Source organism: Rattus rattus, chromosome 8 (assembly GCF_011064425.1).
Source record: "Rattus rattus isolate New Zealand chromosome 8, Rrattus_CSIRO_v1, whole genome shotgun sequence".
Taxonomy (NCBI): Eukaryota; Metazoa; Chordata; class Mammalia; order Rodentia; family Muridae; genus Rattus; species Rattus rattus.
In genome coordinates, this window is record NC_046161.1 from 39,614,812 (window position 1) to 39,637,608 (window position 22,797).

The window sequence follows — 22,797 nt, forward strand, 5'->3', positions numbered from 1 at the left end:
CTGTTATCCCGTGCTATAGGTGAGGACATTAAGGTAGAGTGAGTCAAGGACCACCTGGGAAGGAGTCTCCTCGAGCAGTTTGTCATTTTCCAAGTGGATTTTTGTTGACTGGAATACAGGTAAGGCATCTTTTTGACAACCAATTAAAACATGTATTTTTTTGTTTTATTTTTAGAATCATGTACAGGCTTGTGTGGGGGTATGTGCACGTGAGCACAGGTGCCTGCGGAGGTCATCGGGGTCAGATGTCTCTGGATTAGAGTTACAGGCTGTTGTGAGCTGGGAGACATGAGGCTGCAAGGCAAAGTCAGTCTATGCAAGAACATACACGCACTTAACTGCAGAGCCATCGATTGTACCAACCCCAGGCAACTGCGCTTTAGAAGGGAAATTGTCAGTGCTCGACGTCCTAGCAGAGCCAGCTGGCACCACTACTATTAATACAAAAAGGGACCTTTCTTAGCAGTTCTGAGTAGAATACTAGTGGCCAAGCGGTTAGGGTTTGGGAGCCACAGACGAGATGGTTATGGCAGTAGGTCTGACCCCCAAGATGGATTGAGTTGTAACTTCTTAGTGTTAGGGTTCTTCAGTTTAGCTAAGAACATTTGGGGGAACTTTGTTATAGAACAGTGAGTCATTTTCCAAGAATGGTAGATGTCATGAAATTAATAGCACAGACATAGCAAAGACATCAGAAATGGCTTTTTACATGTGCAGCACAATTCTTAGTTCTACCCACGCTGTCCTGCCCTAAAAATGTCGACAAAAGACTTTCATGTGGTAGCTTTGTATTTTAAATTTGATAAGTAATACCTTTAAGGTTTAAAAGTTTCCCCTTTGGGGGTTGGGGATTTGGCTCAGTGGTAGAGTGCTTGCCTAGGAAGCGCAAGGCCCTGGGTTCGGTCCCCAGCTCCGAAAAAAAAAAAAAAAAAAAAAAAAAGTTTCCCCTTTGTGAACTGTTAGTGGATTGATGGCTTAGCATGTGTAACGCCTTAGGTTTAAACTCTAGCACCCCAGTAAATACGACCCATCAATCATCAGCCAACTTCCATTCTCTCTGTTTCTTCTCCCACACGGAACGAACAGTCTTTGCAATTGAGCTGGGGGACAGGTAAAAAGTCGAGGCTACGGATCCCATAGTGGTTGGTATGTGTGAAGTAGCCAGGAATATCTAGGGTTGACTAATTTGCCTTTTTGTTTGTTTGGAAAAGCAACTTTCATCTGACTGTCCCCTCTGGCCAACCTGAAGCAGACTCCACGTGTCTCTGCAAACATCACATGGTTTTGTTTTGCCGTAGCCCTTCTCAGCATCTGATGTTGTCTTGTTTATGCATATTCTTGCTTTTCTCTTTCCCACCCTCCCTATATGTAGCTGTGCTGGGGCTTCATCTCTCACGGTCAGTGCCGAGCCGGCGACCCAGATAGAACCTGGCCCGCACTGGCACCCACTGTTAGTTCAGTTAACAGTTATTCTCTGGATATAATTTCCTGATTTTTTTTTCTTTTAACTTTTAAGATTGAAAACTTGAAAGCATCATGCTTTGCCTCCTGACACTGATTGTGATCCCAGTGGTCCTGGGTAAGTAGAAGCAAGAGACTAAGGGAAATATTTGAATTCTCCTTTGTCTCATATCTGCACTTTTGACATTTATTGATTTATTCTGTGTTGGGAGGAACATGTGGATGTCAGGGACACGGGGCAGAAGTCGGTCCTTTCCTTCTTTCGTGTGGTTCCTTGGAATTGAACTCATATCTTCAGGCTTGGTGGCAAGCGCCCTTACCCACTGAGTCAACTTACTAACCCTAGTCTCAGACATTGTTAAAAGTTAATCTTATCTTATGTATGTTTAATTCTCTTTGATTTGTGAGATATGGAAACCCTGCACTGGAACGTCTTGGTTCTGGTGAAACCACTGTTTTAGAAGCAGATGGTCGAGTCTTCCTGCCTTTGTCTGCTTTTGTTGGGCACAGAATGTCTTTGGGTCTTTTCTGGGTGTTCTAGAGTTCCGTTATGACATCCCTACACTTGACACTGGTGCTGTCAACCATAGGTAGTGTCAGCTGTGGAAGGGAAATTACTAAAGAGAAATGGAGGGCCTCTTATTTGCGTGGTTCCTAAACACAGGGAACTGTTTCCCATTTTGCAGTTGTTTTCTTTGCCTGTTTTCTTTCAAAACTCTCTGTTTTGCCCAATTTTGCCCCCTCCTCTAGCACCTCACTCCAACAAGCTTGCTCAAGCCTTCTGGGTTCTTCCAGCTTCCCCTGAGTTTTACTTCCTCCTGGGAAACTGCTTTGTCTCAGTAGCCTGGTTACGAATTTCCTGCCCAGACCTTGCCCAGGTGTCCAGGGCAGTTTTACTGCCCACTTCTGCCTCTTTCTTTGCTCTCTCTCTTCTCAGCCAATTTCTTGTTTCTTGTTCCACAGAAAATGGGAAGAAGAAACTGGTTTTGTGCTTCGCTCTCTTCTTTATGAATTTAATTTGCAGCCAGGGTCTTTCTGTGTGGATGACGATGAGGACGCGGCTGCCCCTAGGTGTGGCTGAGGAGTTGTCTATTGTAGACATGAGGGAGAGTACAACCAGAGGCCAGGAAGAGTCCAGACTGAACATGGCCAGCAGATTAGAGCAGGCCATGAGAGGAGAGAGAGGTGAGAGGGGAAGAGAAGAGAGAAGGTCAAGAGGCAGGGTCAGGAACCACTAACAGAGGAGAGAGAGAGAGAGAGAGAGAGAGAGAGAGAGAGAGAGAGAGAGAGAGAGAAGAGAGGAACTAAAGAGGCTGAGAGATAGAAGAGAGGTCAAAGAAATTGTGTGGTCAAAATGGCTGGGTTGTACAGGAATCAGAGGCTGGGGGAAGTGAATGAAGCTCAGACACTGGAGGGGTTTGTGGTAGGGTGTGTGAGAAGTGCTGAGAGGAGCCAGGACTTTGTGACAGATGCTTGCCATGCTGAGAGAGAGCAGGCGTGTGTGTGCATGTGTGTATGTGTGTGTGTGTACATCTGTGTGTGTGCTGTGTGTGTGTGTGCTGTGTATGTGTGTGTGTGTGCTGTGTGTGTGGGGGCTATGTGTGTGTATGTGGGGGGGGCTGTGTGTGTGTGGGGGCTGTGTGTGTGTGTGGGCTGTGTGTGCATGTGCATGTGCATGTGTGCTGTGTGTGTGTGCATGTGCATGTGCGCTGTGTGTGTGTGCTGTGCGCGTGTGCTCTGTGTGTGTGTGTGTATGTGTGTGTACATGTGTGCACGCTCTCACATCATGAGCTTTGGCATGTTAAATAGGCACAACAGTTAGCTCTCTGTCCTGGGTTTCTTTGGGGTCTGATAGATACGACCTAGACCAGGCTGGTTCTGAACTCAGTATCTCCTTTTCTCTGCCTCCAGAGTTGGGATCACAGACATGCATCACTCCACCCAACTCTTCATTATTTTACTTATCTATGTGGGAGCAAGAGTATGGAGGTCAGAGAACAGCTTGCAGGAAGTGGTTCTTGTACCTTGTGGGTCTGAGGGATTGAACTGAGGTCATCAGGCTTGGTAACCATCTCGCTGGCCCTTTATTAGACAGTGAGCCTTGACTCAGCGAAATAAACAAAAGAGCTGTCTTTGCTCAATTCCAGGTGTCATAGAAGACACACACACACACACACACACACGTACACACACGTACACACACACACATACATACAGACAGATACACACACACATACACATACACACACATGTACACACGTACACACACACACACACACACACACACACACACACACACGTACACACACTTAATCCTTCCTCATAGGAAAATTCCAAATAGTTGCTGGAACTCATATTTAAGTTCTTTGAAAAACACCATCCAAAGGGTTGAGCGTTCGCATGTTCTCTTCCGTCCTCCCTACTGTGTGAGCCTGCTGTTGGGCAGGAAGCTCTCTCTCTCTTCCCTCAGGAGAGAGAGCTTGGATGAGAAGGCTGGCACCCTTCCTGTTCATTCCCATATGTGTTCATTTGGCTCTTTAATACGAACTGGGCAGCATCTAAATTTGTCTCTCAGGTTTTGTTCTTTTTTGCCAGAGGACATCTTGTGAAGACAGAAATTACCTTGCAGTGGTTTTCTTTCTTAGTGACCTCTTGAAATTCCGTGAGCAACAAGCAGATGATGGGGATGAGGGAACTCATGCCTGGGGGATGCCTCTTAAAAGCCAGAGCTGATGGCAAGGCTGGGAGAGCACAAACGTGAGAGAGATTCAGAGAAAGAGAGTTATGCTCCGCTCTGGCCCACTTAACTGTAGAAAGACTCAGCCAGCAAATGTAGAGAGAAGCATTTGTGAAGGGATGAAATAAAGGGAACTGAGGAAGGAAACAAAGCCACCGGTGAGCGGGTCATCCAGATAGGGAACCAGTGAGCTCATGAGCGTGCAAGAACTCACTTCCTGTTTAACTTAACCGGAAGAACCCTGTAGGCAGAGTTAAAAGAAGTGAGTCAGTGGATGGGGACTTCAGGACCTCCTTTCTTATGAATGGAAGGGAGAAGGAATTCTAGAAAAGGGGAAGGATTAGTAAGGCCAACAGGACCAACAAGCTCACCTTGCGGTTTGAAGGGTGCAGGATCCGTCAGACTTGAAGCATGGAGATAAACAGAACAGCTCTCCTTTGCTGTGCTGGCTTCACTGAGGGGCTCTAAGTGTGCTGGATCATGGATGGAGGGGAAATGGATAGTATCTAGAGATAGACGCTGAGTTTTACTGTAAATAACACGTCTTCTTGCCTTTAGTCTCTGTAGGTTATCCACAGGGCCTGCCAGACTTGACTGTTTCCTCCCCTAAGCTGAGAGTGCATGTGGGTGAATCGGCCTTGATGGGATGTGTTGTCCAGAGCACAGAAGAGAAACCTGTGGACAAAGTAGATTGGGTATTCTCGAAAGGGGAGCATGCTGAGGTAAGGAAGAGGCAGTCTCATTGCACAGACAAGCCTCTGGCTGATGGCATCGGGATGGGATGGGTGTGGGAGAATCGGTCTTTTGAGTCTCCGAGGTAGCATTGCAAGAGCTTTGGAAGGAGCCATCATTGAGCCTCCTTTTGGCTTGGCCACTTGCAAGGGAGCCATCAGTAGGGTAGATTATCCAGCCTCACTTGAGCTGTGAAGAAGATGGTGGCCAAAATGGTGCCAGTGCTTAACTGGTTTGGGGCCAATGGGAGCTCTCTCAGTTGCTTTCATTGTCTCCCGCCCTATAGGGCAATAGAGGTGGACGTGAGAAGCAGTTCCTGTAGTCTAGACAGAAGAGCTCTGAGCTAGGCATATGCGGGAGTGCACAAGTATCTTTCCTTGTGGCAGGATAGATTCTTGGAGCATTCTTCTATTCTGGGAGGACATCCTTTGCCTCTTTGCATGAGCTCTCAGCGTTGGGATTAGTAGCCAGGCAGGGGATGTACTTCCTTGAGCTCTCTGACTGGGAAACTATCTCCAGCCTCTGTCACAAGATCCATGGAGATGTGTGAGTGTCAAGACCACCTGTGAGACATGGCCCAAGGAGTCTGGGCATGAAATACCACCAATGTTTGCAAGCCATTGTAGCTCAGAGAAGCTCTCTGCTACCCCTGCAATGCCCCTCCACTCAGAGTTACGTTTTTGTTGGCTATTATAAAAGAAGCCAGAGCTATGGCAGAAGCAGAATTAAGAATGCCCCAGGGCTCTACCTCTCAGCCTGCAACCATCCCTACTGATGGGTCCTTCTCTCCTGGTATTGCTGGCTGGAGAGGGTAGAGTTGAGGGGAGTGGCAGACATCCTGCTAGTAACACCAGCCACAATACCTGAGGAATTAGGTCATCCATTTGCGTGGTATTTCACCTGCTCTGTCACAAGGCAGGAAATGGTTATAAAAAGTTCCACTACCCAGACTGAAGAAGGTGTTTCATCTTTCCTTATGTTGTAAGGAATGAAAATGTGGATACCACGTTTCATTTGTCTGTATAGAAAATTAGAGCCTTGTTCAAGCTAGACAGGTACCTGTTACATTATCATTATTAATATTAATATTGGCCAAGTACTTGGTCAGCTTTATGGTGATAACTCTGTTGTTATAATGGTCTTTCTGATCCAGATTTCTAAGTCTTGTTCCTTCCTTGGTTTTTCTCCAATGTCTGTTACTCTCAGAATGAATACGTGCTGTACTACTACTCCAGCCTCAGCGTGCCCACGGGGCGCTTCCAGAACCGTTCACGTTTGGTGGGGGACCTCTTACGTAACGACGGTTCTCTCCTGCTCCAAGATGTTCAAAAGGCTGACGAGGGAATCTACACCTGTGAAATCCGCCTCAAAAATGAAGGCTCAGTGTCGAAAAAGTTCGTGTTACTGCACGTGCTACCAGAGGAGCCTAAAGGTATGAGGACACCTACCTCAAAGAGGGGCCAGAGGGGAACGGCTTGCTTGTGGAAGAGGAATGGGGTCTGGCCAACTGCCAGTCTTTAGACTAAGTATTCACCTTAAGGGGAGCCTTCAGTATGTGGTAACGATTAGTCTGAACATACTCTTTCTTCACAGAGCCCCTGGGAAGCTTGTATTGTTTTTTTTTTTAGACAGTTTGAAAATGACAGTTTGGACTGAGGTGACTGGAATTGTGGTAGGATGAACAATAGAAAGTTTTTTTCTTCTCTTTGAACAAGAATCTCAGCCAAGACTGTAACCCAAAGAGGCATTATATTCCAGAGAAATCTCAAGAATAAGTCTCAAAGGCAACCACTGGTAGCTGTTGGATTGGTCTCTAAAGATGGGAGGGTCAACCAGAGGCTGGAGGGAAAGTTCCCAAGAGACGGAAGGCACCAAATTTTGAATTGTAAAGACAGTTCCTTACTTAGAGATGGTGACTTTCTCTCTCTTTCTCCCTCTCTCCTCCCTTTCTTCCTCCTCCTCTTTTTCACCTTTCTTCTTTTTCCATTTATTTTACTCAAATGAGTGCTTTGTTTGTGCACTACATGCACGCTTGGTGCCTGAGGAAGTAGTTCTCCTCCACATGGGTGCTGGGAATCGAACCCCAGTCCTTTAAAAGGACAACAAGTGCTCTTAACCACTGAGCCAACTTTCCAACCCTGAGACAGTGACACTCTTAGACTTCTTAGTTCACTTAGACTGAACTAAAGATGGCAGCACACGAAGCTGCATGCTCCAGAAAGGTTCTGGACTCTTTTGTCACTCGAGCAATTTCCACTCATCTCTTTTCTAATAGACTAATGACATCCAACTTAATCACACCCAGGGCATCTAAACTTTGTTTGCTGTATCCATATAAACATTTCCAAATAAAATATGTAGGTGAAAAACTATTGGAAACCCACAAAACTATCTGTTATTCTTAGCCAAGTGTGGTAGAACATGTATGTGATCCCAGCACTTGAGAGATTAAAGAATCCAGGAGTTCAAAACCTGCCTCCCTCAGAGAAAATGTGAGACTAGCCTGTCTCACAAAACAGAAGGAAAACAATACAGTTCCTTCTTTAGGAGTGCGGGATAGTGGGGGCCAACACAGAAAGGCTCAGCTGGAAAATGTTTAGAGAGTGAGAGACTTTGGAGCACTGGGTCCCTGATGGGGTGCCATCATCCAAGCCCTCCTCTCAAGGCTCAGGAAACCCTGGGAAGATTGATGTGTAAGAGCCAGATGGGATGCATGACACCAAACAAACAGTACCTTCCAGACACAGCAGAACTGACACATTTATGAACTCACATAGACTGGCGGCATACACAGAACCTGTACAGGTTCAAGGGAGGGGAACGTTGTCATGGGGCTCCCACTCCTAACCAAGAACCTGTTTCAACTGATACCCACGGGCAAAGGAAAAGTCAGTTTTCTTCAATGGAGTCTTACTGGATATATCAGCCACTCCTCGGGGCAGAACCCATGCCTGTTAGATCAACACTCTCTCTCCCTCCCCCTGTCTCTCAATAGTATTTTTGTAGACTTTTGTTTAATTTTTTTGTTGTTTTATCCATCTTGACTTTCATTTTTGTGCTTTTGTAGGGTTTGTTTTCTGTGGGTTGTGTTTATATTTTTTGTTGCCTGTCTTTGTCTTTTTTTTTTTTTTTTTTAGAGAGGAAAAAGAGAACAGGAAGTGGGGTGTGTACAGGTGTGAGGAGGACCTGAGAGGAACCAAGAGAAAGGGAAATTAATGAATCTTTTTCCAATTTGAAAAAAAGAGTGTGGGACAGGGGCTGGATGGTTCAGTGGTTGAGAGCACAGACTGTTCTTGCAGAGGACTGGAGTTTGGTTCCCTCCCTATAACTCTAGCTCCAAGGGGATCCAACCCCTCTGGCCTCTTTGGACACCTGCATTCACATGCAAATACTACCTCCACTACACGTACTCATAATTTAAAAAGTAAAAATGAACCTTTAATAAGCATGGTGTAGAGGAATAGTGGATGGTCTCAGGGCTGCTTGCCTGAGAGTAAAGGGTCATAATCTGGGGTCTCTACTGTCCCTTGCTGGCTTCGGTCCTTAGCTAGGGAACTCCTAACAAGCCCACTAGCGCCTCACCTTTCTCTCTCCTGGTGGTAGTCACAGCCCTGGAGCTGTGTCTTCCTTGCTCTGTCTCTGACAGGCCTTTGGCACAGTACTTGGCAGAGTGTGGGCAATCAATACACATTAGGGTAATGGGTGAAATTCTCAAACTAGTGCCCCCGGTAGGAGTCCAGTTTGTGAGAATAGACCATAGGAGATGGCCTCTGGCACCTCCCAACATTTTTCCTACATTCTTTTTGCTTAATTCCAAAGCTGTGGTCCTCCAGGAAAAGGGAGGAAGCCAGATGTTAGCTTTACCCCAAGATTCTCCTGTGTATCCCTTCCCTACCTCTGTTCTTCGATGCCACCCCTACACCCTTCACAAAGTGCAGCCCTTTCCAGTTTAGTGGATATAAATAGGGCTGATAGGGGCCGGTATCAAGAGCCGAAGAAGCCAGGGAAACCAGCTAGGACCACGCTGGGGTGGTCAGGTGTTCCTTTAATCGCTGTTGAGGCAACCCATATTTCTTCCCCCTTCAGTCAAAACAGGAACAGTTAGAGCTCAGCCCTAATGGTTTTGCTTCACTGCCTGGTGAACGGTGGTCCACTTGTTTATAAAGCTGTCTCTGTCTGTGTGGAAACCCCATGTGTATAGTCATCTGTGATCTTTCCTTGCCAAGTGTGCCCTCCGGTTTACAATCCTCCTACTGCTCCAATGCTGGTCCATAGTTCTTAGACATTTTAGGCGAAAGCGCCCACAGGTTCCAGTCCTTTTGCTCTAGCCCTAGGCCTCCTCCCACTCGAATGATGGGATGATAGAGTACAGTGCACCAGAAAGCCTGTGTTTTGTTTCCTCTTGAATTCAGGTTTGAGTTCTGACTTTCCTTTTCACGGTCCATGTAGCTTTGGGCCCCTTCACTCTTCTTCCCTGTAAAGTGGAGAGCAATACTGGGAGACCTAGAAACATTGTAACTTCTTCAGTTGGGGCATACAGTTCTGTGGTCGAGCATGTCCTTAGCATATAAGGAACACTGAATGGGCTCAAGTCATGGGGACTGAGCATGCATGTTATAACGAGTAATTGCTATGCAGCCTGTAAGGGGTCTGGCACAGGCTCAGTGTTAGAAAAACTCAGAACGTTCAGCTGTTGTTACTGATTTAAAACACAAGTGTTCAGTTCTTAGTGTGCTCGTATAATTGAGAGGGAGTTCCTTCTCTACTCATGCCTTTTGGAGTGGCTTTTCACTTCCTATAGCAGGCCCTCCACTGAGTTTAAGTTCCTATTATTTTCTTTTGCTTTCTTCCCACTGTGTAGCTCTTTTGCTGGGTGGGAAGTTCATGTTCTCCCAGGGAGGCAACTTGGATGAGAAGTCTGCTTATGCACTGCATTTGTTCTCTCGGGACCTTGGTGTAGCGTCCTTTGGAAAGAACTCTGTCTACTTAAGACTCTGGCTCGTGCCTCCTTGTGTGCCATCCTGCCTTTGCTTTCTTAGTTGATCTCCTGGTTGCTTTGTGTAAGGCAGTGTGGAAAAGTTAGCAATATTCTGCTTGCTTTCTTTTCAGGGACCTCTTAGAATGGCTTACTCAGAGAGAATATGGCAGGGTCAGCTGCTTGCACAACCCAGTGGAAGTGGGGACTGGGGTCAGATGGGGAGGTAGGGCTCTGGAGAGGGCTGATGAAACAGAAAGAAGTCGAGGGGAGGCGGGGTGAGGGGGAGCTGGCTACTTCCTTGGCCTAATTTGCGAGGAGTCTCATGATCCATGTGGAAGCCAGAACTAAATCTCAAGCCAGTCCCAAAATAACTCGTAAAAGGAGTACAAGAGGTTGAAGAAAGTTGTCCATGATTCATCCCCCCACACCCGCCCCCCCCCAGTTAGAAGAACAAGCGAGTTAAATATGAGAATGAGTTTTCGAACTCGCTGCTTCCTGTTTGTGCTGTGCCAACCTGGGTCTCTATGTCCATGAGCAGAAAGACGGGGCTTTTTCTGTGCTTACTGCGAACGTCACATATGAGAGGAATTCTGGAAAAGGGGAAAGAGAAAGGAGTTAAAGGCAAGCAGAAGTAGTCTACTGGAGTGTAAAAGCAACAGGAGCCTCAGGCGTGGTGACTGAGGGGGAGGGGGTGAGCCATTTTCTTATGCTGGGACACCAGGTTGCTTTGAGAGAAGAAAAAGACTCTTGGATGTTTTATTCACATGTTTGGTGACAGGGACATTTTGCTGTTGAGAATCCTTAGCTGAACTTTATTATTTGTGTGTGTGTGTGTCTGTGTGTGTGCGTGTGCGTGTGCGTGTGTGTGTGCGTGTGTGTGTGCGTGTGTGTGTGCGTGTGTGTGTGTGTGTGTGTGCTGCATATACACAAGCCACAGTTGTATTCGCCCTCTTCCATCTCTTCCTACCATTTTGCTTTGAGAGAGGATCTCTCACTTAACCGCAGCACCACCATTTTTGCTAGTATGGCTGGCTAGTGAGCTCTCAGGTCCATCTGTCTGGGTTCCTGAATGCTGGGTTCCAAGGCAATGAGCAACCGTGCCTGACTAGGGATTGGAACTCAGGTCCTTTGGCTTGAGGAATAAGCATTCCTACCCACTGAATCGTCTCCACAGCCCCCAGACTTGATTGCCCAGAAAGTCTATTTGCTTATACTCTAAGTCTGACTCAATTTACCATTCTGTTCCCAGAGCTGAGAGTCCATGTAGGTGATCCAATTCAGATGGGATGTTTTTTCCAGAGTACAGAAGAGAGACGGGTGACCAAAGTGAACTGGATGTTTTCTTCAGGAAAGCATGCCCAGGTAAGGAGAAGGAAGCCTCACTGTACTAGAAGCCCCTGGTTGGAAGCAGAGTAGGGAGAGGAGGATCAGCTTTCAGCGCCATGGGGTGGGGTGACACAAGCCTGGGCATTGGAGTTTGTTAGATTTGCTTTCCGTTTCACTAGGCAACTTTGACTTCTTGGTGGGAAATATGAAGAGAAAGAGAAGGAGTGAGGAAAGGGACTAAGGAAGAGGATGGGAGGAGGATGGAGAGGGGAAAGAGGAGATAAATGAAGAGAGGAGGAGACGTGGGAGGGAGAGGGGAAGGAGGAGGCGGGAGAAGAGATAGACAATTGCTTAACTTGTAACATTTCCAAGATTCAGTGTGCAGTTGGACATGATAAGCACTTTGTACATGGTGTGGCCAATGCATTTGAGATACCGTTTACCTCCTTCTCTTTGTGCCATTCTTGTCAAAGCGGGGCGATTGTTGTGGCCTACTCAGGAAAGCAATGAGCTAAGCATAAGAGCACACTCACGTTCTTATCCTAACGCGCCTAATGTGTGCTAGTCGTGTAAGCTTTGCCTGGGGCTCCACTACTCATTTTGTGTGATGGAGAGAATTTTCTCCACCTTCGTGAACTTTCCAGGGCTTGGGATTGGTAGCTCCTTGGCAGCCAGAGGGAGGGATAATTTATGGGAGTTGTAAAGCAATGGCAAGTTAGTTCACTGGACTAACAGATCTCAACCATGACATGGTGATAGCTTTAGGGCTCAAAATATACAAGGAAGGCTGGTGAGATGACCCAACAGGTAACAGTATTCGCTGCCAAGCTTGATGACCTGAGTTCAGTCCCCATGTCCCATACGGTAGAAGGAGAGAACAGGGTCTACAGGTTGTCCTCTGACATTTTATATTCACACCGTGCGACTGCCCCCCAGTAAAGAAATGTAATAAGCATGCATCGTGAGTGAAATCCTAGTTGGCCTACTGATGGTAAAAGTTAAAGTGCAAAGTTTATAAATTAAAACGTATTCCAGGTAAACTCACTAACAAAGTCATTTGCAGGTACCTGACTCTTGAATGCTATCCTCGGGGATAAGAAAGGGCAGCGTGGTGGCAGAGGGTGGGGAATGAATGATAGGGAGGTAGCCCCAAGCTCACTCCTAAGAGCCTGTTCTGCATTTCCATCTTTATTTATTTCTCTCTCTCTCTCTCTCTCTCTCTCTCTCTCTCACACACACACACACACACACACACACACACACACACACACACAGAGATACACGCATGCCTGTTGTCCATGGAGGTGGAGAGAGCCTATCACATTTCCTGGAACTGGAGTACAAATGGCCAAGAGCCACACTGTGACTGCTGGGAACTGACCCTGGGTCCTCTGTGAGAACAAGTACTGTTAACTGCTGAGCTGACCTGGATCAGCAGGGAGGAGTTCTTTCTTGGCAGGGTCCTGAGTGGGAGTTGGCCTTGAGCTGAGAAGGTAAAGAGAAAAAAAGCTCAGTACCAGGAAGTCTTGCACAAGGGGCTAGCTCGCGCAAGCAAGTTTTTAAAGAAGCATTGCACCAAGCTGGGCAGTGGTGGCACAGGCCTTTAATCCCACTACTTGGGTGGCACGGGCAGGTAGATCTCTGAGTTTGAGGATAGTCTGGCTTACAGAGCTAGTTCCAGGAGAGCCACAGCTACACAGAGAAATCCTGTCTTGAAAGTCCAAAGAAACAAACAAGCACCGAAAAATAAAAAAAAAAAAAAAAAAAAAAAAAAAAAAAAAAAAAACCAAACCAAACCAGCACCGTACACTGTATTTTTAGGGGAGAAATGGGACAGAGTCAGCAGAAACAATCGTACAATGGGGTACACTCAGCCGGAAGCTAATCAGGCAGTGTTGCACAAGGGGAACAAAGGCAATGTCTCAAGAACATTGCAGTTTGAACACACAGCAGCCTCCAGTCTAATAACGGTAGCCCCTTAGGGTGGGAAGAATTGTGTTCTGAGGATCTGAAGCACAGGTCCCCCAGTGCCTTAGCCCCAGGCCATTGAAGGCTCTGGCAAGCATGTTCCTGGTTTGATAGAAGGAGCTATGTTCCTTCTCCACACATCTGGGCCTCAGGGAAAGCCTTGGATTGCCCAGACCTCTACACTGAATCCATCTCTCCAGTCCCCATTGTCCTGCATTTGTATGCCACCCATCAAACGACTCACTACAGAAAGAGGAGTTGGGGTCGAGTCTCTCCATTTGTAGTTTTTTTTCTACAACTCATTACCTTTACTCAAAGGCTTTTCTTTCCTTTTTTTCTTTCTTTATGAATAAAAACAACCCCCCCCAAAAAAAACAACAACAACAAAAACCTAGTGTGAGAGAGGTAGCTCACTGGTAGAAAGGGCATTTGCCTTGTATGCTTGAGGCCCTGGTTTCAATCCTTACCACTATCTCTACCACAGCCACCATCGCTAAATATCCACATGCCTTTGTAAAACACCTCAACGCCCATTTATGTAAAGACCCTGTTTTGATGGGACAGTTACAGTAGAGGTGGAGGATTGCTCACAGGGAAGCAATGATGAGGTGGGTGTCTAAAGCAATAATAATGAAGAGCTCCGAAGAACCACTAAGCTCTTGGTCTACGTAGACAGGGAAGCCTCATGAAGTGACATTTACACAGTGATCTGAGGAAGGTGAGGAAGGGGAACCGGAGGCTTCTAGTTACAGGAGTAGCGAGAACAGTACTCATGGAGACCACCTTTCAGGAAGGAGCTGGGCATCTGTGTAACTAAATCTAGTAATGGAATTGAAGAGAGATGTGAGAGAGGAACAGGAACCAGGGAAGGGCCTCTTGGAGAATGAGGGGCCGGGAAAGGTTTAGAGCAGAGGAGCAGCTGAATCTTAGGCTTGTGTGTGGGGAAGGGTGAACTGGGAAACAGGAGAGGGAGCTTTGCTGGAGAGTTGCTCCTGGTACAGAGGAGGTATAGTGGGCCCGGTAGGGCAGCAGTAGGGAGCTGAGACAGGGCGGCGGGGGTTGGGGATGTATTTTGAGGGTAGGGGGCACAGGATTATCTGGGGAGTTAGAGGCAAGTTGCTCAAGAAAGAGGAGTTAAAGATAACTCTAAGACCTTTATCCTGAGTACCTGGAAGAAGACATTGCCACTTGCCAAACTGGGATGGACTGGAAGGAACTGGTTTGGGGGGCAAGAGTCAATTCTAGACATGCTTTATCTGCCTGCTAAAAATCCAACTGCAAGCTCTACACAATGAAGTATACTTTTGTCTTTTTCCTCTTTGGAAGAGTAAAGAGTAAATTAATTTTACTCTATGTTCTCATTCTCTCTGTCTCCCGGTCTCTGACTCTATCTGTCTCTTTCTCTTCCTCTGTCACTCTCCTGTATTTAGCTTTGGTGTAGGGGTTTGAACTCAGGATTCACATATAGCTGGCAAGCACTCTGTTTCAGAATCAGAACCCTAGCCCTCTTTTCACTCCTAATTCTGAGAGAGAGTCTGGTTAAATTACTCATGTGAATTTGCTATCCTCTTGCCTCAGCCTCCCTAGTAGCCAGGATTACAGGCTGGAGCCCCTGACCTCTTTAAAACCCTCCTCTTCTGATGAAACACATGTTCATGGTTTGGTGTTGTGCTCACCAGTACACACGTCGTGTTATATGTATGAACATGTGTAGCAAGAATATCTTTTGTATTGTATGGTCACCTGTCGATTAAAAGGTCTATGGCCTATGGCTTACACAGGAAATGGGAAGTTGGACATCTAGAGAAAGGAAGGATTCTGGGATAGAGCCAGGTGGGAGAGTAGCCGGGAAGATGTGATAAGATGGACGCAAGGTACCTGAGCACAGGTAACCAGCCACGTAGCAGAATGTAGGCTAGAATAAATGGGATATTTTAAGTTATATCCAGTCAGAGAAAAGCCTAGCTATATGGCCAAGGTATTTGTAAATATATTTTGAGTCTGAGCCTTATTTCTGGGAGCATGGGGCTGGGAGAAAGAACCAGGGCCAAACTTCAACAAACATGACTTTGTGTTAGCTAACACTCGTCCTGCCCTTGCGTGGCAGAGCCTTGTCAACTCCTCCACAGTCCTCCCCTGGCTTCATGCGTTTGACCCTTCCTTGTAGGAGGAGATTGTCTTGTCCTATGACTTCAACATGCATAGTGGGACCTTCCAGGGCCAGGGTCGCTTCCGCAACCGTGTAGACCTGACAGGTGACATCTCCCGCAACGATGGTTCTATCATGCTTCAAACAGTGAAGAAGTCTGACCAAGGAGTCTACACTTGCAGCATCTACCTGGGGAAGCTGGAGTCCAGGAAAACCATTGTGCTGCATGTGATCCAGGACGAATCTCCAAGTAAGTAATACTTCGGTGAAGAGGGCTGAGCGGCCACGCAGGACAGCAGGGCTGTATCTGGAGTGAGAGGGAGGCCCCAGGCATGCGCAGTGGAGGGAGGCACTGCTTCCAGGGGCTGGCCTCGGATTTGCACAACCCTGAGAGTGAGTCTCCATCACCCTGGCTCACCAGATGCCTGGGCTCTCCTTGCTCTGTTTCTGCCTGCTGTTAGGCCTGGATAGGAGGCTTAACATACAATGAGCTAACCTATAATGAGCACCAAGTCTTTGCCAAACCCCACTCATGGCCAGCGCAGCCCACTGTTGTAAGGACATGGGAGCTTGGCACGGAGTGGAGATCCCAAATCATGTTTGCTTGGCTTTGAGGGAGTTGTGCATCCACGCGGAGGGAGACAGCTTAATGCTAAGCTGTGAGAGGTAGCAAGCGACAGAGAGAAAATAGGAATATTCCAGCAGGAGAAACAGAGGGGTTTCTGATGGAAGGGCTTACGCTCTGACACACAGTGCACACCAAGGAGAAGTAAGATGTAATTGTTCTGACTGAGGCAGGTTGTGCGAGGCTAAAGTTAAATCTTAACTGTGTTAGCAGTCAGGATGTGGGCTGCAGACTTTCCCTCTCACTGGGGCCTGAAGAAGCTGGTTGTGGTCAGCTCAGGGTGTGGGGGGAGATGACAGAAAGGGAGGTGGTTCAGGGCTCAGGCCTGAGACACCTTCTTGTCAGTGACAAATGGCCCCTGAAGCAGGAAGCAGGACAGACGGGTTTCTTCAAGTTATTTCTTCACTCCTATGTGTGTTCTGTTCTGGCAAATCTGCCTTCTTTCCACTCCACAGAGAAAGCGCACCAAGGTGGGGCTCACCTCCTTCTGAGGCAGCCCCACCTGTAGACATCTCTATACCCCATTCTTGTCTCTGCACACCGTCCCGAGGCAGATGAGTTCCTTCCTGCCCCGGGTGCCGCTCATCCCTGTGCTTAGGCAACATCCACCCCATCACCGTCATCTGGGATCCTCCAGGCTTGGCTCTTTGACCCTGCACTTTCTCCCTTTCTCATTCAGTCTTGCCCAACTCAGTTCCTTCTTCTGCCAGTGCCCCACATCAGCTCTCACCCTCCAGTTCTGTCTTCACTCAGATTGCCCAGCCCACTCTAGGTTAGGTCAGCAGTGGCATGCAGATCATCTGTCCTCCGCCTTCCTCACCTCAGTGATATTAGACACTGTGTTTAACCTACGTTCTGCACTGGAAACGATTAGACGGGTCCAAATGTTTATAAACAGCCATATGGGTCTCCTGATATCTGAAGAAAATTGGTTCTGGGACTTTCTCCTCCATTGCAAATGCCAAAATCTGTGGATGCCTGAGCTCCTTATAGAAAAATGCCATATTAAAAAATGCCAATTATTTATAACAGATACAAAGCCTCCTGTACGCTAAAGATTACCTCTAGATTGTGGCTAATTTCTTTGTTCGTATATGTGTTCTGTTCTCACAGGCCAGCCTTTCACTCCACAGAGAAAACACACCAAGGTGGGGCATTGTGGCTCACCTCCTTCTGAGGCGGCCCCACGCATAGATGCGTCTACACCCCATCTTGTCTCCATACATCATCCTGGGGCAGATGACAGTCCTTCCCCATGAGTATCTTCAATCCAAGGATGAGGGCATAGGGAAGAGGGAGATAAGGGCTGGGTTTGGGGTGGTAGGGGTTGTAAGCATGTATACATTTCATCTCTACTAGTTTCCACAGATCCTTCAGATATGCATGCCTCTCCCTCATCCCCTGTCCTCAGCATTGGTTAATGCCACCATCATGGGTGTGGTTATGCAGTGGATGCCATGGAGTGGCCCTTGATCTGTTCCTTTCCAAATCTAACAGATGAGTACGTCCTGTCATTTCCGTTGCTGATTTCGAGGCCCCCTTCCTTCCAGGCCTTCAGCAACCTTAGTCTTGGCCGTCTTCTCCTCTATTAGACTAGCCTTAAATCAGTCCCTGCTGTCATTCTTAGCCAGGGCCATCTATCTACGTCACAAGGCAGAACATTCCATTCCACCACTCCAATAGACTTCTCTGTGACCTGTAGGGAAAAAAAAAGACACACTGTATGCTGAGGTGATGAAACTCCTTCCCCACTTGGACCCCATTGCTTCTCCAGTTCCTACCGCATTTTCAGCTTCAGCCTTTGAATAGAGCCTGTTGAGCCTGCTTCCACTCCCTCAAAACACTCTGTCGGGGCCATCAAGCCCTGTGCATGATGCTCTCTCTCCTTTCTCCATGTTATCAACAGCCCAACAAACTGAATGTTCCTTTTTAAATTCACATTCAAATTTAACGCTTGCTGGCAAATGTCTCTTCCTGCTCTCTGCACAGAACCAAGCACCCCTTCCTCTATGCACCTCTGTTTCCCATATAGACGCCTGTTGTCATGCATGGTGAAGCTTGTGGATTTCTGGTTTCGTGTTTGTCTCCCTCCTCGAAGACAGGAAGTGGGCGCTGATTGTCTTTGTAGGCATCTTCTATGCCTAGGGGTCCCCTGGGGCCAAAGAAATGCTGATATATGTCTTTAGAACAAACAGATGAGCTGAGTGAAGGGGCTATACTGGTAGAATACTCTGAAGCCGTTTTTTAGCGTCGTGACTGTACAGCTGGGTATTATAGCATATGCTCTTTCTGAAACAGTTATTTGCCCGTGAAAATATCAGTGGTCTTGGAAATGCTTGTTTTTTCTAGTCGTTTGGTAAACCAAATTCTAACATAGAGTTAGTGATGTAAAGCGTGCTTTAGCATAGGTGAAGGCAGCCATTTCTCCTGTCAACTTTAACCCGCACATTAGGGCTAAGCGAAGGGGTTAGGCTGGTTCTCAGTCAAATGGGGATGGTATCCCAGTATCCTAATACAGGATGCAGCCTGGTGCTCTCCCTCTGCTTCCTGACCTGGCTGCTGCTGTTTACCATAAGGCAGTGGGGCTCTCTGCTCCTTTCTAGAACCCTGAGACCCTCCTAATGCTCTCTCCCTTTCACAAGGGTCAATCTCAACAACTACTGAAACTGCTGGGAAACAGCAGGGGATCCTGGATGGGAACCAGCTGGTGATCATTGTGGGGATCGTCTGTGCCACCCTCTTGCTGCTTCCAGTTTTTATATTAATTGTGAAGAAAACCAAGTGGAATAAGAGGTACATGCCCATCCCCCGTCCCCTTCAGTTAGGAGGCTGAGTGTGTGCACTGCCTGTAAAGAAAATGGAAGAGTAGCCAGATCATCCTACCTGAGCCTGATCTTACCTAATCCAAAGTGGAAGAGGATGCCGGCGCCCTGTGATGTTTGTTACATTGGTGGTTATATACAATGATGCCGTTGTAGGTGGCTCTGTGCCCTTTGTACCACCCTTCAGAAAGGCTTGGGCGCTGTCACTACGCTCATTCTCCTTGCTGTTATACAGGGTTTATCAACTCCCTCATAAATGTAGGCTTAAGTGGGACACAATTCACATATCGACCTCGTGCACAAGGTGCGGCCGTATTTAGGGACTGCGTAGGAGTTGTTAATTGGGGAGGAGAATGAGACAGGAAATCCCTATGTACCCCAGGCTGGCTTCGAACTTATGATCCTCCTACCTCACTCTCTCACTTGCTGGAATTGCAGGTGTGCACTATCATGCCTGGCTTGAAATGTGTTGCTATTTAACTGAATTTCATCACTAGCTCTCCCAGACTCTTGGAAAAGTCCAAACGCCAGGGCACAGATGCTAGAAATTTACTGATTATTGGCAGCTCTTCAGTTTACAGAATATTAATGGAATATGTTGATGGCTTAAGTTAATGTTCCAGTTGAAATCACAGCAGTGGGGAAGACGCCACGAAGACCAAGGATTACTGGCTTTTCCCCTCCTGTGCTGGGGATTGAACCCCGTGTCTTGCACACTCTAGACAAACTTTCTTCTGCCAAGTCACAGCACCTCTAGCCTCACAGCACTGATACCCGAGTGAGTGAGTTTTTCCAGGGGAGTGTACATTCTAAAGAAAGCAATTGTGCCTGCTAAGGTATACTCCCTACTCCCAGAGCTGTCTGATTTAGCTTTGAACCTGCCTAGCCCCTCTAAGGGTCATCTCTCTAGACATTAATGCCCTTGAGCAAAAGACCCAGAGCCAGACTGTGTGGTTTCCACTCATAATTTATGTCCATACGGTGGCCCTCGGTGTTAAGTAAAGCCAGCCTTCTCAAGAAACACCTCTATCCTGAGATCCCCACATAAAGACAGTCATCTGGAGACATTGCGAGTAGAGCGGCTTTCAGAAAGGCATCGATGGGATAGATGGGTATTCTGTTGAATATAACACTGAGTATCAAGCCGGCACGTAATGGCATGGGATGGCAGTCAGGAAGGTTGCCAGGGGAAATGTGCAGTATGATCTCAGTTACAGGAAAGAAGCAATACAGTGTGCGTGTCAGAAGCCAGTGGGCCCGGCATGCTTTGTCCGAGAGTTTACTTAGACTGTCATTGACGGAGGTTCAGAAGAACAGTTCTGAGGAGTTATTGGAGAACAAAGATGAGATCCTGTCCGGCCGGGGAGCACTGGGAACCTGTATAGCATTTGATTCATTTAACAGCGAGAATATACAGCGTTACAATCATGGCTTATTTTTATGCTTATACTTTAAAAAAAAAATTCTGCCTTAGATCAAAACAGAAAAAAAAAAAAAGGTACATTTAATGGCAAACACATGAGGTAACTGGCCAAGAGATCAAAGATGAAGGGCTTGATCATGGAAGATCAGAGCACACAGCCTGGTGGGGTAGTGGGATGGTGGGGCAGGGGAAAGTTAGCTTCAAGAGTAGCTGGGACTTCAGACGCCATTGTGCCCAGCCATGCTCTACCTCCCACTCTGGGACAGAAGTTGTTAGTGTGAAAACAGAAAGTTGAAGTCACACTTCAGCCAAACCATCCCCAGAACGGTTCCCATTTCCCACCAGAAGAGCTGCTCTTGTGTATTTAGTTCCTCCTAAGAATCTCCCCATAAAGAGATGCAGGGGTCCTATGTGATGTAAGTGCCCTGCTGGATGTAGAAGTCCCATTCATTGTAGAGTTCCTTCTAGGAGCACTTGAATCAGCAAACCCTGTGAGGTTCAGAAATTAACTGTGTGCTTTTCATGCCTTACAGTTCAGTGAGTTCTTTGGCTTCTGTGAAGAGCCTGGAAAACAAAGAGAAGACCAGTGCAGAGGTGAGAGAAGAACCTGCCCTGGATGCACACACACACTTTTGCAGGAGACACTGGGAATGTGTAGGGTGGAGGCCATCACTTGGGAACTGTGTCTTACCCATTAGTCTCAGCTCTCAGCTCATAGACTGTGGCTCTGTACACAGCACAGGAAGCCTTTACCACTGCCTCTGAGGAATGGGCCAGATCAGCCGTGGGCAACAGATCCTGGGGCTATAGGTGTAGGAAAGAGCTCTGAACTTTGGACCAGAAAGCTCTGCTGCCTTCATGAGCTGAGGATTTACTGATTAAGAGCAGGTGTTCAGGAACCTTTAGAGGAGATCAAGATGGACTTCCCCCTCCATAGGGCTTTGAAGTAGATTTATAACTAGGAGCTGAGAGACTAATTTCCCTGAGCGCCAATATCCTCCCCCTTCCTCCTCTTCTTTCTCCCCTTCCCTCTCTTTCTCTCCTTCCCCCTCCCCTTTCCTCTCCTTCCTGTTAACTTTCAAACACTGCTCTTTGATCTGTTGGCTTCCTGAGTGTTCTGTTGGTCGATTTTTGTTCGACCTGGCTCAATTCTTAAAAGCCTGAGAATGTGTCTCTTTTCCCCTAAGAGCGACAGGATGGGGAATCACAGTCCTCAGCCCGCACAGCCCTGAGGCTCAAGGAGGGCTGTCCTTGTCATATCAACTCTCTGAGAGATGATAACAGCTAGTTGATAATTAATATCAACTTGCTGTGACTAATCAGAAGGAAGTGGCCACAGCCTACAAGTTATTCCCAAGGACGAGGGCAGTCCCCCTACTCTAGGCCAATACTTAGAGATGCAAAGATGTTTGGTTCTGGAATTTGGCGTCCTCTCTTGGTGAATTAGTTCAAGAAGTCTGAAGCCTGAATTATCATCATTGATAATTCTGTAGCTCTCTTGGTTTTATTTTGTTTTTGTTGTTTTTTGTTTTGTTTTGTTTTTGTTTTTGTTTTTTGCTTTGGTAGCTGCAGCCCAGTGAGCAGGAGTGGCTGCTCTCCTTCCTGGACAATACTTAGGAAATTTTGTATTCTCCCCACCCCAGAAACATGTCTACTCCTCCATTACTACATGGGAGACGGCAGAGAGAGGACCAAGTGGAGAGTCAGAGGCCACCTACATGACCATGGTGAGAACTATTCTGGGTCCTACTGGGCCATGTTTCTGGAACGGGAGGAGGTGTTGTGGAAGATGCCAGGCTCCAGGAGGCAGGAGTGGTTGGGCCACCTGAAGAGGTTGTTTGTAGAGGACAGGGTTTTTTTCCCAAGCAGGAGGAGACAGGGAGAAGAAACCCTGCTTAGGACTAAAGTCACCACTAGAGAGCAGGAACACAGCAAGTGTCAGGGTTTAGATCTCGGCCTGTGCCCATACAGAAGTCACTCAAACACATGGTTCCATGTGGAGAGGTTTATTGAGAGAAGAGTAGGAGAGGAGGGGGGATGGGCTATGGGCACGTGGAGGGGGGATGGGGCAAGGACAGAGAAGAACAAAGAGCAAGAGGATAAGAGAGGGTAAGAGAGGATAAGAGAGGGTAAGAGAAGGTAAGAGGGAATAAGAGGAGGAGGGGAGGGGCAAGCAGCCCCTTTTATAGTGTCAGGCACAGCTGACTGTTGCCAGGCAACTGTGGGGTGGAGCATACCTGGCTGTTGCCAGGTAGCTGTGGGAGTGGAGCTTAAACAGAATACCGACAGTAGGTAGGAGCCTTCCCCTGTGCACAGCTCTGGTGAAGCTAGATGTAATAAAGTATGTTAGGTCACTGGACAAGACTGGCAGGAGAGTAAAGGGTAAAAGTAGGGGCTAGGGATGTAGCAGGCTGTAGAGTGCTGGTCTCCCATGTGTGAAGCCCTGGGCTTGAGCCTCAGCGTGGTGTAGTTGGTTGTGATAGTACACACCTATAATCCCAGCACTAAGGAGGTGGAGGCAGGGGGATCCGGAGTTCAGGGTCATTCTCAGCTGCACACCCAGTTGAAGTCAACCT

At 47.3% G+C, this 22,797-nt stretch overlaps 1 protein-coding gene across 1 annotated transcript in view; it reads left to right on the forward strand.

Moving 5' to 3' along the window:
• The first annotated feature begins 25 nt into the window (after nt 1-25).
• The window catches only part of Jaml (junction adhesion molecule like), a 27,460-nt gene continuing 4,688 nt past the window's right edge, over nt 26-22,797 (forward strand). The window contains exons 1-9 of the mRNA XM_032909807.1: nt 26-119; nt 1,517-1,579; nt 4,757-4,920; nt 6,137-6,362; nt 11,158-11,270; nt 15,370-15,601; nt 18,619-18,769; nt 20,755-20,815; nt 21,865-21,948. Coding sequence (XP_032765698.1) covers nt 1,537-1,579; nt 4,757-4,920; nt 6,137-6,362; nt 11,158-11,270; nt 15,370-15,601; nt 18,619-18,769; nt 20,755-20,815; nt 21,865-21,948 — 1,074 coding nt within the window. The 5' untranslated portion in view covers nt 26-119; nt 1,517-1,536. The remainder of the gene's footprint in view (nt 120-1,516; nt 1,580-4,756; nt 4,921-6,136; nt 6,363-11,157; nt 11,271-15,369; nt 15,602-18,618; nt 18,770-20,754; nt 20,816-21,864; nt 21,949-22,797) is intronic.